General features: G+C 41.3%; 2 protein-coding genes across 2 annotated transcripts; both read left to right on the forward strand.

Annotated features, from left to right (window-relative positions):
- The first annotated feature begins 828 nt into the window (after positions 1-828).
- On the forward strand, positions 829-4,411 carry LOC147460295 (pentatricopeptide repeat-containing protein At4g30700-like). The gene is made up of 2 exons (XM_086511379.1): positions 829-1,344; positions 1,463-4,411. The coding sequence occupies exon 2, from the start codon at positions 1,681-1,683 to the stop codon at positions 2,356-2,358; it is 678 nt and encodes a 225-aa protein (XP_086367505.1). The 5' UTR covers positions 829-1,344; positions 1,463-1,680; the 3' UTR covers positions 2,359-4,411.
- Positions 2,809-3,827, forward strand: LOC147460296 (pentatricopeptide repeat-containing protein At4g16470-like). Its single transcript, XM_086511688.1, has 4 exons — positions 2,809-2,972; positions 3,088-3,179; positions 3,290-3,409; positions 3,514-3,827. Exons 1-4 carry the CDS (start codon positions 2,809-2,811, stop codon positions 3,825-3,827), a joined length of 690 nt encoding a protein of 229 aa, XP_086367814.1.
- Positions 4,412-15,092: the final 10,681 nt, after the last annotated feature.

Here is a 15,092-nt window from a genome sequence, read left to right on the forward strand (position 1 = left end):
ACACACTCTTTGAGATACAATTAGAGGTTCTAATTTTTTCCAAAATCAAAGCTCAAGAAGGCTACAAAAAGCACTTCCCTAATCCTTCAAACAGAGATAGTTGAGAAATTTCCAAGATTAATGATAAAACATAATATTAAAAAAATCACCCCAAAGATGCAAGCAATTGAGAGAATTGATACACAAGTGTACACATTGATGTCTTAATCTCACAATTTCAGTGAAAATAAATGGGGCTCAACTGGGAGTGTTTAAGGGCTCAATGAAGAGCTGGTCCAATGGGCTATTTGTACATACAATCAATGCTTCCTAATTAACGCTGTAGAGGTGATTGATTATCTACCAATTAGAGTAGAAGGAATCTAATTGGTCTATCATATATGGGATTAATGCATTATACCTACACACTTGTACTTATCTATGATAATCTCGAGTGATTAATCCAAGGACATGCCTAATGCTTGGCAATCAAGCAATGATTAGATGCTTATTAGACTATGTATCTACTAGTGATTAGGAAATACTAATCACCTTGGTAGCTATTATACCACCTAATAGGGCTTAGGGTGGATAAGCCAATGATGCATTCATGGCTCAGAAATGAAATTAGAGAGCTTAACTATTTGCACAAACTTAATCAAGAAAGGGGAGCATTACACATCAATTGGTTGATTGGACTCCCCCTCTCTTGGATGCAAGATATAAATTAGTCGTTTGGGAGATGGAATGCATTACGCATGCTACATGATGCCTCGATAGACTCCCAAATGAATGAAGCTTTACTAGAACGCCAATGTATTACGGCTTCACACATTACACCACCCATATTGCCTCCAACTACAAAACCATGTTCTTCGTTGAACTTGAGGAAATGTACTCAGCCTTAGATGCTTGAGCCTATCCCCTTGTCCACAATTCTCCTTTATCACAACCATTCGGCGCATTGGGGCAATGGAGAAGAGTCCCATCAGCTATGCACATTATGCTCTTGTAAGTACCATAATGCTTTACATCCAAACTTGCTTCCTTCACATTGCCCGCCATGATCTAGACCTACATACTTTCATCTCCCAGCCAGAGTGTGGGCTCTACTTTCATCCCCAGCCAGGGGGTGGGCCCAGACACATATATCTTTGGTCCCATACTAACCAGGACCCATAGGTCCTATTTCTCCATATCTGTGATTTGGTTCTCTCTCTCTCTCTCTCTCTCTCTCTCTCTCTGAGTCTCTAAACTTCAGCCCATGGTCAGGCAGAGGGATCTCGCTCTCCAGGCTTCTAACAATGGCATCTGCAAATGGGGGCATCTATGTTGGCCGCCTCTGTGGGACGGCGTACTGTCACGGTAAGACTTTGGTCTCTCTCTCTCTCTCTCTCTCTCTCTCTCTCTGGCGCGCGCGCGCACACACACACAATTTGCGTGGATGAATAGCCTAAAAAAGTCACTGATTTTGTGGTCACAGAATGCCCAAAACTCCACCGAGAAATCCAGGGAAGAAGCAATTTTCTCTAAGTCAAGCATGGACAGGACGATCACAATGAGGAGTCAAAAGGGACTAAAACCCTGTGCTCAGAAGGAGGATTTGTGCCAAGTCAGTAGGATACACACTGAACTCCACAATAGTGGGTTACTTCAGAGAAACGCATATTTAGGCAACACATTGGTGAGTGTGTATGCCAAATGTGGTGCCCTCACGAAAGCACAGAAGTTCATGATGAGCTTTCTGTCCGGAATGTCATCTCTTGGAGGGCGTTGATCGCAGGATATGCCCAGCATGGCTGTGGCAAGGAAGCTCTAGATTGTTTTCAGCAGATGCAAAGGGAAGGCCTTTCTCCGAATGCAATCACCTATGCTTGCACCTTGAAGGCTTGTGGCCTTACGCAAGACGTTGACATGGGTGAGAGAATTCACGATGAGATTGCTAGTCTGGGGTTACTGGAGAAAGATGTCGTGCTTGGTTGTGCTTTAATCAATATGTATTTCAAATGTGGTGCCCTCATGAAAGCACGAGAAGTTTTTGATGAGTTTTCTGTCTGGAATGTCATCTCTTGGAGCTCGTTGATCTCACAATATGCTCAGCATGGCTGTGGCAAGGAAGCTCTGGATTGTTTTCACCAGATGCGAAGGGAGGGCCTTTATCTAGACGCAATCGCCTATATTTGCACCTTGAAGGCTTGTGGCCTTACGCAAGACGTGACATGGGTAAGAGAATTCACGGTGAGATTGCTAGTCTGGAGAAAGATGTTGTGCTTGGTGGTGCTTTGGTCGATATGTACGCTAGATGTGGTGCCCTCACGAAAGCATGAGAAGTTCTTTATGAGCTTTCTGTCCAGAATGTCATCTCTTGGAATGCGTTGATTGCAGGATATGCCCAACATGGCTGTAGCAAGGAAGCTCTGGATTGTTTTCAGCAGATGCGAAGGGAAGGCCTTTCTCCGAACGCAATCACCTATGCTTGCACCTTGAAGGCTTGCGGCCTTACGCAAGACCTTCACATGGGTGAGAGAATTCACGATGAGATTGCTAGTCTGGGGTCGCTGGAGAAAAATGTTGTACTTGGTGTTGCTTTGGTCAATATGTATGCCAAATGTGGTGCTTTCAAGAAAGCACGAGAAGTTCTTGATGAGTTTTCTGTCTGGAATATCATCTCTTGGAGCGCGTTGATCGCAGGATATGCCCAGCATGGCTGTGGCAAGGAAGCTCTCGATTGTTTTCACCAGATGCGAAGGGAAGGCCTTTCTCCGAACGCAATCATCTATGCTTGCACCTTGAAGGCTTGTGGCCTTAAGGCTTACGCAAGACGTTAACATGGGTGAGAGAATTCACGATGAGATTGTTAGTCTGGGCTTGCTGGAGAAAGATGTTATGCTTGATGGTGCTTTGGTCGATATGTACGCCAAATGTGATGCCTTCACGAAAGCACGAGAAGTTCTTGTTGAGTTTTCTGTCCAAAATGTCATCTCTTGGAACGTGTTGATCACAGGATATGCCCAGCATGGCTGTGGCAAGGAAGCTCTGGATTGTTTTCACCAGATGCGAAGGGAAGGCCTTTCTCCAGATGCATTCACCTATGCTTGCACCTTGAAGGCTTGTGGCCTTACGCAAGACGGTCACATGGGGTGAGAGAATTCACGATGAGATTGCTAGTCTGGGGTTGCTGGAGAAAGATGTTGTGCTTGGTAGTGCTTGGTCGATATGTATTTCAAATGTGGTGCCCTCACGAATGCACGAAAAGTTTTTGATGAGTTTTCTGTCCGGAATGTCATCTCTTGGAGCTCGTTGATCGCAGGATATGCCCAGCATGGCTGTGGCAAGGAAGCTCTGGATTGTTTTCACCAGATGCGAAGTGAGGGTATCTCGCCAAACGAAATCTCTTGGGGTGCTCTTATAGGAGGATATGCCTGGCAAGGTCTGCCAAGGACGCTCTGAACTGTTTTTGTTGGATGCAAAACGATGGTACCTCCCCATCTGCAATCACTTTTCTTAGTACGCTCAATGGATGTAGTCGTTCAGGTCTATTGGATGAGGGCCGAATGCTTTTTGATAGCATGAGGGAAATTTATGGCATTATACCGGGCGAAGAGCACTATGCTTGTATGGTTGACCTTTTTGGGCAAGCAAGGCATTTTGACAAAGCTATGAGACTAATCAAGACGGATCCATTATCTGATTGTTTTCCAGTTTGGTCGACTCTTCTATATGCTTGTCGAAAATGGGGAAATGTGGAGCTTGAAAGATTGGCCTTTGAGCGCGCAATAGAATTAGATAAATGTAATACTGCAGCTGCTGGCATGCGGGAGATGGCACCAAACATTAAGTGCCCGTAATTGTGCTCCATGGCTTTCTTCACTGAGCTTCACTCTCCTTTCTTCTTGTCAATGTCAATTCGACCCCTCTCTTCTATCCCACCACATGCTGCTATTAATGGACAGCATCATGGCCAGCTACCAAGCATGATATTTGCAGCTAGCCTCCATGGCACAAGGATGCTTTCACCTTCACGTGCCACATGTGTCTTTCATGGAAAGCTATCCATGACCTGCTACAGTGTAACTCGGCTTGCTGCATTCCACCCCGCTGCCTCAATCTACGAAATTCAAAGGCGCCAATTCACCAATGACAAAGTGTGGATATTGGTACCTCTGTTGGAGATGGCGTCGCCATTGTCAGAATGGGTAGTGGAAGATGCAATGAAGAGATGGACTGGCCTTCGATCCGGTGAGCACCCCGTGTCACGTGACACATCCAACCCTATGTGTCCGTGGACAAGCTACAGCATGATCAGGGTTCAGTCAGTCCAGTCAAGTCTAGATTAGCAGTGATCTGGCACTTTTGTGAGTCTATTCGTAAACCGTGCATGTCCAATCACTTAGCATAGATGCATATCCTCCGGTTGCACACAGCATGATCATCAGTATTCCCTTCGCAAACAATCATTCCGTTGCACCTAACATCCCGAATTTAATATGGCACTACTTTGATAGGATCCTTTGAGACTTGAGAACACATGCAATGCCACATACATACAAGGCAATTGTGATAGGATCCTCTGAGACTTGAGAACACATACAATGCCACATACATACAAGGCAATTGTGTAGAAGAGAGATCACTGAGGTAGAAAGAGACAAGGACATTTGAAAGAGAGAGGGAAGAATGAGAAGAAGAAGAGAATTTTAACGTCGCAGGAAACTATCCCAAGAGACTTAAAGATCTATCCGACGAGGAGTTGAACTCAAGACCTGTTATTCAAGAGAGAAATGGCATAACCAATCTACCACACTTCGGTGATAGAAAGGTGAGAGAGAGAGAGAGAGAGAGAGAGAGAGAGAGAGAGAGATTGTATTTACGAGGACCATAACAAATTGTAATAACTGTCAGTTTTAGCAATGCAATTTCAGAATTTTGTGTATTTGTTAACATTGTCGTCCATTGGGAATAAACGACCTTTAATAACAACATAAGTACCCTGTCATAATAATCAATATCTAATTCTCCTAAATGATTTTCTCATATTAAACTGATCATTTAATGTGGGGAAGTGCCAAGGGAGAAAAAGCTAGAATATTGGTTAAGCTAGCAGACCGGCCACAGTAGGGATCCAAAGGAGGGAAAATAGGGATCCAAAGGGGGGGCCATCTGCAAAAGAGCCATGTGAAACAATGGGCCAAAAAGACCCTAAGGTTCAACCCATTAAGACTTCCAAAATGCTAAGGTTCCAAAATTCAAAGGTTGAGTCCAAAGGTCAACCCTAGGGAAAATTGGATGCTTTGTGTGTGCCCTAAAAGTCTTTGCACATCCCTACATGGGAGGGGGCGAGCCCCAAAGCTAGGGGATGAGAGAGAGAGCCACACACACACACACAGGCTCCCTTTACACAAAGGGAATGAGGGACACATGTCAGCTTCCTAGGTCAGATGCCCACAAGGTGTGCCCAGTTCCTATTGAAAGACCCTTGAAGTGGACCAATGAGAATTAAGCTAGAGTAAATGTAGTTTAATTAAGTTAAAAACATTTAATAAAAGAAACCAATGAGAAATAAGTCTCCTAGAAGACTATTGGGCAGTCTCCCAAAGGGTCCAATGAGCATTCAGAAGCCACATGGCTTGCCTGATTCCTATTGGCCAGGAGACAAAGGGGTCCAATGAGAGTTTTGTTTAATTATTTAATTATCTAAAGCTCTCACAAAAGGGGAAAGGGGGACACATGTCTGAAGGCTATCACTTATGCTGTTTAATTCCTATTGGCTTGACCTGGGGAGGTCCAATGAGGCAAAAGCCAGACCTAATTAGCAGCTAGGGCTCGCCCAAGAGAGAGAGAGGGCTGATTTTTGCTGGGCATTGACACACACACACTCACACTTGACCATGTGTGAAGGAAGAATACTCTATCACCTACTCCAAGCTTGTGAGATAGAAGCCTACATCAACACTCTCTTGGCATGTGGATGCAAATCCAACCAAGAGCCAAGCTTCAATGCATGCCCATCTCCTCTACCAAGCTAATTACTAAGCTAAGCTATGCTAATATGAGTGATTATGTGAGGAGATGTACATCTTTCTCGTAAGATACTCCTTTTTCCTCTCAATCTACTCTCATACCCTGCTAGCTCTCACCATCTTCGAAGGTGTGTGAGGTCTTGGGTCTGAGAACGGGGATAATTCAAGTTGTGTTTGATTAAATGTTTTGCTTGGTGTATGAAGCTTCCATCTTCATTGCACCAGCTAGTCTTGAAGGAACACAAATAATTGTATTGTACAATGTCTCTCTTGATGGGAGAAACCATAATACAAAGCCTTTTGGAGGGGGGACCGGCTCCATGCAAATCCGGTCCTCAAATGTTGTCAATAGCTTAATTTCTCTCTCTTTTGAAAGTATTGTCGATGCTATCTAACTAGGTGTTATGCTTTTTGTTGCTCTCTCTTAACCCAAGCACTCTTGTAATTCTCATCAGGAATCTATTCTAATGAAATGCCCACTATGTTCATGCTAATTTCCGCTACACATAAGATTTTAGGCCATTAAATGTTACATACCCTGCTATTGTGAGAACGTCTTCTCTCTTCTTCCCCATTCTTTGAAGTATGCAATCGGCACCCAAAATTCATTTTAGTTGAAGAATTCTTGACAAAAGGTAACAAACCTTAGTAGAAAATGTGAGATCTCATATGGAAATTGAATGGACTTAACGATGTGGATGTATTAATGTAGTCATGTATGTGAATATTAAGACAGGTTTCTCATTGAGGCTCTTATCTCTTTCAAACACTAAGTTAGTCAGTGTAGCACGGGAAAGTGTAGCACTTCCCGTGCACTAATGTAAATAAATTTCTGTAGTAGTATGTACCCCCAGTTCATTTTAATTGAATTCTTTGAAAGTGAATGACAAGAGATTAGAAACCTGAATAAAAGATGTGAGACCTCGCATGGAGAATGAATGGACTTAAGGATGTGGATGTATCAATGTAGCAGTGGAAATGTTGAGACTTTGGTTTTTTATTGAAGCTCTTATCTCTCTCAAACACATAATCACTCACTGTATTGATGCATTTCTTGTAGTAGAATATGTTAATGTTAAGACTATGGTTTCTTATTGAGGTGCTTATCTCACTCAAACACATAATCACTCAGTGTAGTATGCATGCACTACTAGTTGTGTTTAACTCCGAGGACCCCTATGGCACAAGCTCTTCATTTTGTTGATTACAACAAGAGTATCAAATCGATGATTCTTATGTATTCACCATGAGAATCATGTGACTACATTTCATCCATTAGCCACTTGAGAACACTCGCAAATAAATTTTAAAAAATAAGTATTTTTGTTTTTCTCTAGCATTATGCACACATACATTCTCTCTTAAACACATACATTCTCTCTTAAACACACACATGCGCATGTGTATACACATAGTACTTAAACTAATGTTCACTCTTGCTTTGACAAATAATTTTAAGTTTTACTCCAAACTTTGAAATTTTTAGATGAGTAGGATTGTAGTTAATCTAATAACATTTAAGTTTTGACATTGATAACAACTAATAGACTCTTTGATACCCGTAAAATGTATTCAAAGCTCACAAAATCTTTGTTTTTTTGTGTATAGATACAAGGGAGAGTTCTATCTTTGCAGAAAGATGTTTGAGTTCATCACAATCTAACCTTGAAGATGAAGACCTAGCTCATTTATAGACTTATTTATTGTCCTAATGTATAGGATAATTAGAATGAATATTCATTGTGACTAAATTGTACAAAAATGTCTCGAATACAGAAATGTTTTTTGTGCAAATACTTTCTTGTTTTCTGGACCTAATTGTTTTTGGAAGATGGTGTTCTTTTGTGTTTGTGTAGTCTATTAAAAAAAACAACAAACACTTCGTCTCAACGCAAGGCCCTCCCAAGAAACTGGGTGGTTCAGGACATTGACTCTGGAGTACACTTTTTCTATGGACCCACTATCGATAATTTGTGCGGGCTTAACCGAAGAAATGGCGGAGTATGTCAACTCCCAAAGGCCACGTACCATATCGGCGGTAATACACCATACTATGGTGGCCTCGCGAATCAATTTCCAAACGGGGGGTAAAAGAAATAATAAGCCCCCGGAAAACAAGGGTTCCAATGAGCCTAAGGGGAAGGACAATGTCCAAAAGTCTCCTAAGGGCACTTCCAACAAAGCTAAAGAGAAGGGAGTTTACAAAGGAAAGAATAAACTCTCTCCTGAAGAGCTTGAGCGTTATCGTAAAGATAACCGGTGTTTCAAGTGCGGCGAACAAGGGCATGCGTACCGCGCTTGTCCCCAAAAGAACAACCGCCAAGATCCTCCTAGAGCTTCTTTGGTTGAAATCCAAGAGGAGGAGATTCACCAAACTCACCACAAAGGATCTCCTCTATGCCATTCTTGGGGAAAGGTAAGAGAACATGATGCTTTTATTCTCTTTGACCCTGGTTCTACTCACAATTTCATATCTATGGAGTTAGCCACCAAGCTAGGCATACAATCCTACGAGATGGGAGATATCCTACCTGCAGACAGTGCCTTCAAGGGGCAAGAAGCTTCAGTCACTCCCTTAATCGGGAAATTGAGGCTTCATGTCCAAGGCTATGTGGACAAAGAGGACTTCTTTATCTCTCCTCTCAAGCATGAGGATGTAATCCTAGGGGAACCATGGTTTGACCGCCTGGCTGCCGATGTTAAATTTCCTGAAAGGAGAATCTCCTTTAAGTTCAGGGAAAAGGACATGTATATAGATGCTAAGGAGATGGGTAACACCATCCCCATTGTACATACACCAGCTTTCAACAAGTCAATAAAGAGCTCTATTTCCGTGTACATGATTTTTGTTAAAGATTCTCAAAATGAACCTAATGCTTTAGCAAAAGAAAATAAAAGCAACCAAAAGGAATTAGAGTTATCCAATTTTCTCAAGGGGTTTCAAGATGTCTTTATTGACGACATCCCTTGTGAGCTACCTCCTAAACGAGGTAATGACGACCATGCAATTGAACTTCTTCCAGGAAGTTCACCGCCTAACAAACCTCCTTATAGAGTTTCTCAAGCTCAACAAGAGGAGATTATGCGGCAAGTGCATGAGTTAGTTGAGAAGGGCATGGTTAGGCCTAGCTCATCTCCATTTTGCTCACCTGTGCTATTAGTGCAAAAGAAAGACGACACATATCGTATGTGTGTCGACTATAGAGCACTAAATAGGATCACTATCAAGAATAGGTTTCCCGTTCCAAGGGTAGAAGACCTATTTGATAAGCTACAAGGATCGACCTACTTCAGTAGGATTGACCTAAAAAGTGGCTATCATCAAATAAGGATAGTTGATCAAGACATTGTAAAGACCGCATTTCGTACTACATTTGGTCTTTACGAATACATTGTCATGCCTTTTGGCTTGACTAATGCACCAGCCACATTCAACCGCTTGATGGAGAAGCTGTTCAGGCCTCATCGAACCTTCACTGGAGTGTTCTTTGATGATATTATCATCTACTGTAATTCATTGGAGGAACACAAGCAACACCTCCAGGTAATATTTCAAGTTTTAAGAGAGAATAAACTTTATGTTAATCGAAAGAAAAGTGAATTTTTCTTGCAAGAGATTCAATATTTAGGTCACATTATCTCTCAAGATGGAATCCAAATGGATCCATCCAAGTTAGAGGTAATAAAAGGATGGCCTAAACCAAGGAATCTTCATGAACTAAGAAGCTTTATAGGTATGTGTGCATACTATAGACGCTTCATAGAAAAGTTCTCACGAATTGCGGGACCATTACATGACCTAACAAAGAAAAATGTTAGGTATACGTGGTCTGCTAAGGAGAACAATGCTTTCGAAAAGCTTAAAGAAAAGCTTATCTCTCAACCTGTGCTTACACTACCGGATCTCTCAAAACCATTTGAGGTCCAATGTGATGCTTGTGGTGATTGCCTTGGGGCTGTTCTGCTCCAAGAAGGGCACGCCATAGGCTATGAGAGTCGAAGGCTCGACCCTGTTGAGCAAGCTCTAGGCATATACGAAAAAGAACTCCTTGCAGTTCTACATGCCTTAGACTCATGGAAGCACTATTTATTAGGGACTCCTTTCATTGTGCGAACGGATCACCAAAGTCTTAAGTACTTCATGACGCAGACCAAGCTTTCCGACAAACAAATGAGGTGGGCAAATTTCCTTTCGCAATTTCATTTTCATATTGCTCACATTGCTGGCAAGCATAATCAAGTAGCCGATGCACTCTCAAGACGACCGAGAGTGAATGCGGTTTCCATAGCAACTCACAATGATCTATCTTCAATGATAGATGAGTATGCTATTGATCCCGATTTTAGAGATGTGAATTCAGCCCTTGCATTAGGGAAGAAAGAAGAACCATTTACTTTACAAGATGGTTATCTTCTCTATGGCAATAGACTATGCGTTACTAACTCACTACGTGAGAAAGTAATGTATGAATCTCATGCTCCCCCATATGCGGGGCATAGAGGGATTCAGTCTACCCTAAAGGGAATTGAAACATATTTCTATTGGCCTACCATGAAAGTGAACATACACGAGTATGTTTCCAAATGTGTGGTATGTCAAAAGACAAAATTTGATACAGGGAAGCAACTTGGATTGCTTCAACCCTTGCCAATCCCTAATTCACCTTGGGAGAGCATATCCATGGATTTTATCTTTGGATTGCCTAAGTCTATCCATGGGAATACTGGAATATGGACGATAGTAGACAGGTTCAGTAAACAAGCTCATTTTATACCTGTCAAAAAGACTATCAAAGCCCATCAAATGGCAACCCTCTTCATTTCACAAATTTTCAAGTACCATGGCTTGCCAATGTCCATAGTGTCGGATAGAGATCCTAGAATGACCAGTAATTTCTGGAAGGGTCTCTTTGAGAATTTAGGAACAAGGCTAAACTTCTCTTCGGCCTATCATCCACAAACTGATGGCCAAAGTGAAATAGCTAACCTAACCATTCTTGATCTACTAAAAGCCTATGTAACGGAAGTAGATCAAAGATCCCAATGGGAGAAGTACTTACCCTTAGTAGAGTATGCTTACAATAACACTGTACATACTTCCACAGGAAAAGCACCTTTCGAGGTAATTGAGGGAAGATCAAAAAGTCCCTTGCTACTTAAGGTACATGGGAAGATCTTCGCTGCAGATGAGTATAGCCGAGACCTACAAGAATCTTTCCAAAAGATTAAGGATGCTATCTCTATCTCACAGCAAAGGCAAAAGGCTGCTGCTGACAAGCACAGAAGAGCCCAAGCCTTTAAAGAAAACGATTGGGTCTTGTTAAAGTTTCCCAAGGCTCGATTAAGGCACACGATGGGCAAGAATCCTACGGGCCACCAAAAGTACTATGCTAAACTAGCAAAAAGGTATTATGGTCCCTTCCAGATTCTTAGGCCAATCAATGAGATGGCCTATCAACTTAAGTTGCCCAATCATTGGCTCATACACAATGCTTTTTATGTGAGCCTATTAAAGCCTTACAAAGGAGAGCCACCTCAAGAACCAACTATTGAAGACCCACCGGAGATCGAGGACCACGAGGAGGTGCTGCAGCCCGAGTCCATTCTCCGACATGAAGACAAGGTATTAAGAGGCGATAAGACTATCCGACGATATCTTATTAAGTTTAAGAATTATCCTTTTGAAGATGCTAGATGGATGCAAGGTATACAATTAAAGGATAACCTAAGCCTTGTCAATGCTTACAATGCTTCCCAAGAGTAAGCAAATGTACAAAATGTTAAAAATGAACAAAATTTTTGTCTTATAAGACTCTCTTTTTCTTTATTTGTGCACAAAAATGAAGTACTATGCATGCTTAGATCAAGTTTGCGGAGACGACGTCTCCCGAACACCAAGTAGAGCTTGTCACTCTACTATGGAAGACTGATAGGACTAATGTGCAGACATGCTTGCGGCAGCCTCAGGCTCTCAAGCGCCAAATGGACTAGTCATCCATTATGGAATGATGTCGTAGGGTAACATAGGGATCCTCTACCCGCTAAAGAAAAGGACTCATGCATATGCTTTATCTTCTCTACACCATAGTCGAGGACGACTATGATTTCAAGAGAGAGGTAATGTCATAATAATCAATATCTAATTCTCCTAAATGATTTTCTCATATTAAACTGATCATTTAATGTGGGGAAGTGCCAAGGGAGAAAAAGCTAGAATATTGGTTAAGCTAGCAGACCGGCCACAGTAGGGATCCAAAGGAGAGAAAATAGGGATCCAAAGGGGGGGCCATCTGCAAAAGAGCCATGTGAAACAATGGGCCAAAAAGACCCTAAGGTTCAGCCCATTAAGACTTCCAAAATGCTAAGGTTCCAAAATTCAAAGGTTGAGTCCAAAGGTCAACCCTAGGGAAAATTGGATGCTTTGTGTGTGCCCTAAAAGTCTTTGCACATCCCTACATGGGAGGGGGCGAGCCCCAAAGCTAGGGGATGAGAGAGAGAGCCACACACACACACACACAGGCTTCCTTTACACAAAGGGAATGAGGGACACATGTCAGCTTCCTAGGCCAGATGCCCACAAGGTGTGCCCAGTTCCTATTGAAAGACCCTTGAAGTGGACCAATGAGAATTAAGCTAGAGTAAATGTAGTTTAATTAAGTTAAAAACATTTAATAAAAGAAACCAATGAGAAATAAGTCTCCTAGAAGACTATTGGGCAGTCTCCCAAAGGGTCCAATGAGCATTCAGAAGCCACATGGCTTGCCTGATTCCTATTGGCCAGGAGACAAAGGGGTCCAATGAGAGTTTTGTTTAATTATTTAATTATCTAAAGCTCTCACAAAAGGGGAAAGGGGGACACATGTCTGAAGGCTATCACTTATGCTGTTTAATTCCTATTGGCTTGACCTGGGGAGGTCCAATGAGGCAAAAGCCAGACCTAATTAGCAGCTAGGGCTCGCCCAAGAGAGAGAGAGGGCTGATTTTTGCTGGGCATTGACACACACACACTCACACTTGACCATGTGTGAAGGAAGAATACTCTATCTCCTCCCAAGCTTTAATGGAGAGCTCATCACCTACTCCAAGCTTGTGAGATAGAAGCCTACATCAACACTCTCTTGGCATGTGGATGCAAATCCAACCAAGAGCCAAGCTTCAATGCATGCTCATCTCCTCTACCAAGCTAATTACTAAGCTAAGCTATGCTAATATGAGTGATTATGTGAGGAGATGTACATCTTTCTCGTAAGATACTCCTTTTTCCTCTCAATCTACTCTCATACCCTGCTAGCTCTCACCATCTTCGAAGGTGTGTGAGGTCTTGGGTCTGAGAACGGGGATAATTCAAGTTGTGTTTGATTAAATGTTTTGCTTGGTGTATGAAGCTTCCATCTTCATTGCACCAGCTAGTCTTGAAGGAACACAAATAATTGTATTGTACAATGTCTCTCTTGATGGGAGAAACCATAATACAAAGCCTTTTGGAGGGGGGACCGGCTCCATGCAAATCCGGTCCTCAAATGTTGTCAATAGCTTAATTTCTCTCTCTTTTGAAAGTATTGTCGATGCTATCTAACTAGGTGTTATGCTTTTTGTTGCTCTCTCTTAACCCAAGCACTCTTGTAATTCTCATTAGGAATCTATTCTAATGAAATGCCCACTATGTTCATGCTAATTTCCGCTACACATAAGATTTTAGGCCATTAAATGTTACATACCATGCTATTGTGAGAACGTCTTCTCTCTTCTTCCCCATTCTTTGAAGTATGCAATCGGCACCCAAAATTCATTTTAGTTGAAGAATTCTTGACAAAAGGTAACAAACCTTAGTAGAAAATGTGAGATCTCATATGGAAATTGAATGGACTTAACGATGTGGATGTATTAATGTAGTCATGTATGTGAATATTAAGACAGGTTTCTCATTGAGGCTCTTATCTCTTTCAAACACTAAGTTAGTCAGTGTAGCACGGGAAAGTGTAGCACTTCCCGTGCACTAATGTAAATAAATTTCTGTAGTAGTATGTACCCCCAGTTCATTTTAATTGAATTCTTTGAAAGTGAATGACAAGAGATTAGAAACCTGAATAAAAGATGTGAGACCTTGCATGGAGAATGAATGGACTTAAGGATGTGGATGTATCAATGTAGCAGTGGAAATGTTGAGACTTTGGTTTTTTATTGAAGCTCTTATCTCTCTCAAACACATAATCACTCACTGTATTGATGCATTTCTTGTAGTAGAATATGTTAATGTTAAGACTATGGTTTCTTATTGAGGTGCTTATCTCACTCAAACACATAATCACTCAGTGTAGTATGCATGCACTACTAGTTGTGTTTAACTCCGAGGACCCCTATGGCACAAGCTCTTCATTTTGTTGATTACAACAAGAGTATCAAATCGATGATTCTTATGTATTCACCATGAGAATCATGTGACTACATTTCATCCATTAGCCACTTGAGAACACTCACAAATAAATTTTAAAAAATAAGTATTTTTGTTTTTCTCTAGCATTATGCACACATACATTCTCTCTTAAACACATACATTCTCTCTTAAACACACACATGCGCATGTGTATACACATAGTACTTAAACTAATGTTCACTCTTGCTTTGACAAATAATTTTAAGTTTTACTCCAAACTTTGAAATTTTTAGATGAGTAGGATTGTAGTTAATCTAATAACATTTAAGTTTTGACATTGATAACAACTAATAGACTCTTTGATACCCGTAAAATGTATTCAAAGCTCACAAAATCTTTGTTTTTTTGTGTATAGATACAAGGGAGAGTTCTATCTTTGCAGAAAGATGTTTGAGTTCATCACAATCTAACCTTGAAGATGAAGACCTGGCTCATTTATAGACTTATTTATTGTCCTAATGTATAGGATAATTAGAATGAATATTCATTGTGACTAAATTGTACAAAAATGTCTCGAATACAGAAATGTTTTTTGTGCAAATACTTTCTTGTTTTCTGGACCTAATTGTTTTTGGAAGATGGTGTTCTTTTGTGTTTGTGTAGTCTATTAAAAAAAACAACAAACACTTCGTCTCAACGCAAGGCCCTCCCAAGAAACT

Source organism: Adiantum capillus-veneris, chromosome 4 (genome assembly GCF_014529385.1).
Source record: "Adiantum capillus-veneris isolate H3 chromosome 4, ASM1452938v2, whole genome shotgun sequence".
NCBI classification, from domain to species: Eukaryota; Viridiplantae; Streptophyta; class Polypodiopsida; order Polypodiales; family Pteridaceae; genus Adiantum; species Adiantum capillus-veneris.

What these genes read in the sequence shown, in the direction of transcription:
- LOC147460295 (XM_086511379.1), top strand. Translation starts at nt 1,681, where the DNA reads ATGTGGTGCCCTCACGAAAGCACAGAAGTTCATGATGAGCTTTCTGTC.
- LOC147460296 (XM_086511688.1), top strand. Translation starts at nt 2,809, where the DNA reads ATGGGTGAGAGAATTCACGATGAGATTGTTAGTCTGGGCTTGCTGGAG. An exon ending in GGAGAAAGATGTTGTGCTTG is followed by an intron (nt 3,180 to 3,289) that starts GTAGTGCTTGGT and finishes CGTTGATCGCAG; the next exon opens with GATATGCCCAGCATGGCTGT. An exon ending in AGGAGGATATGCCTGGCAAG is followed by an intron (nt 3,410 to 3,513) that starts GTCTGCCAAGGA and finishes GTAGTCGTTCAG; the next exon opens with GTCTATTGGATGAGGGCCGA.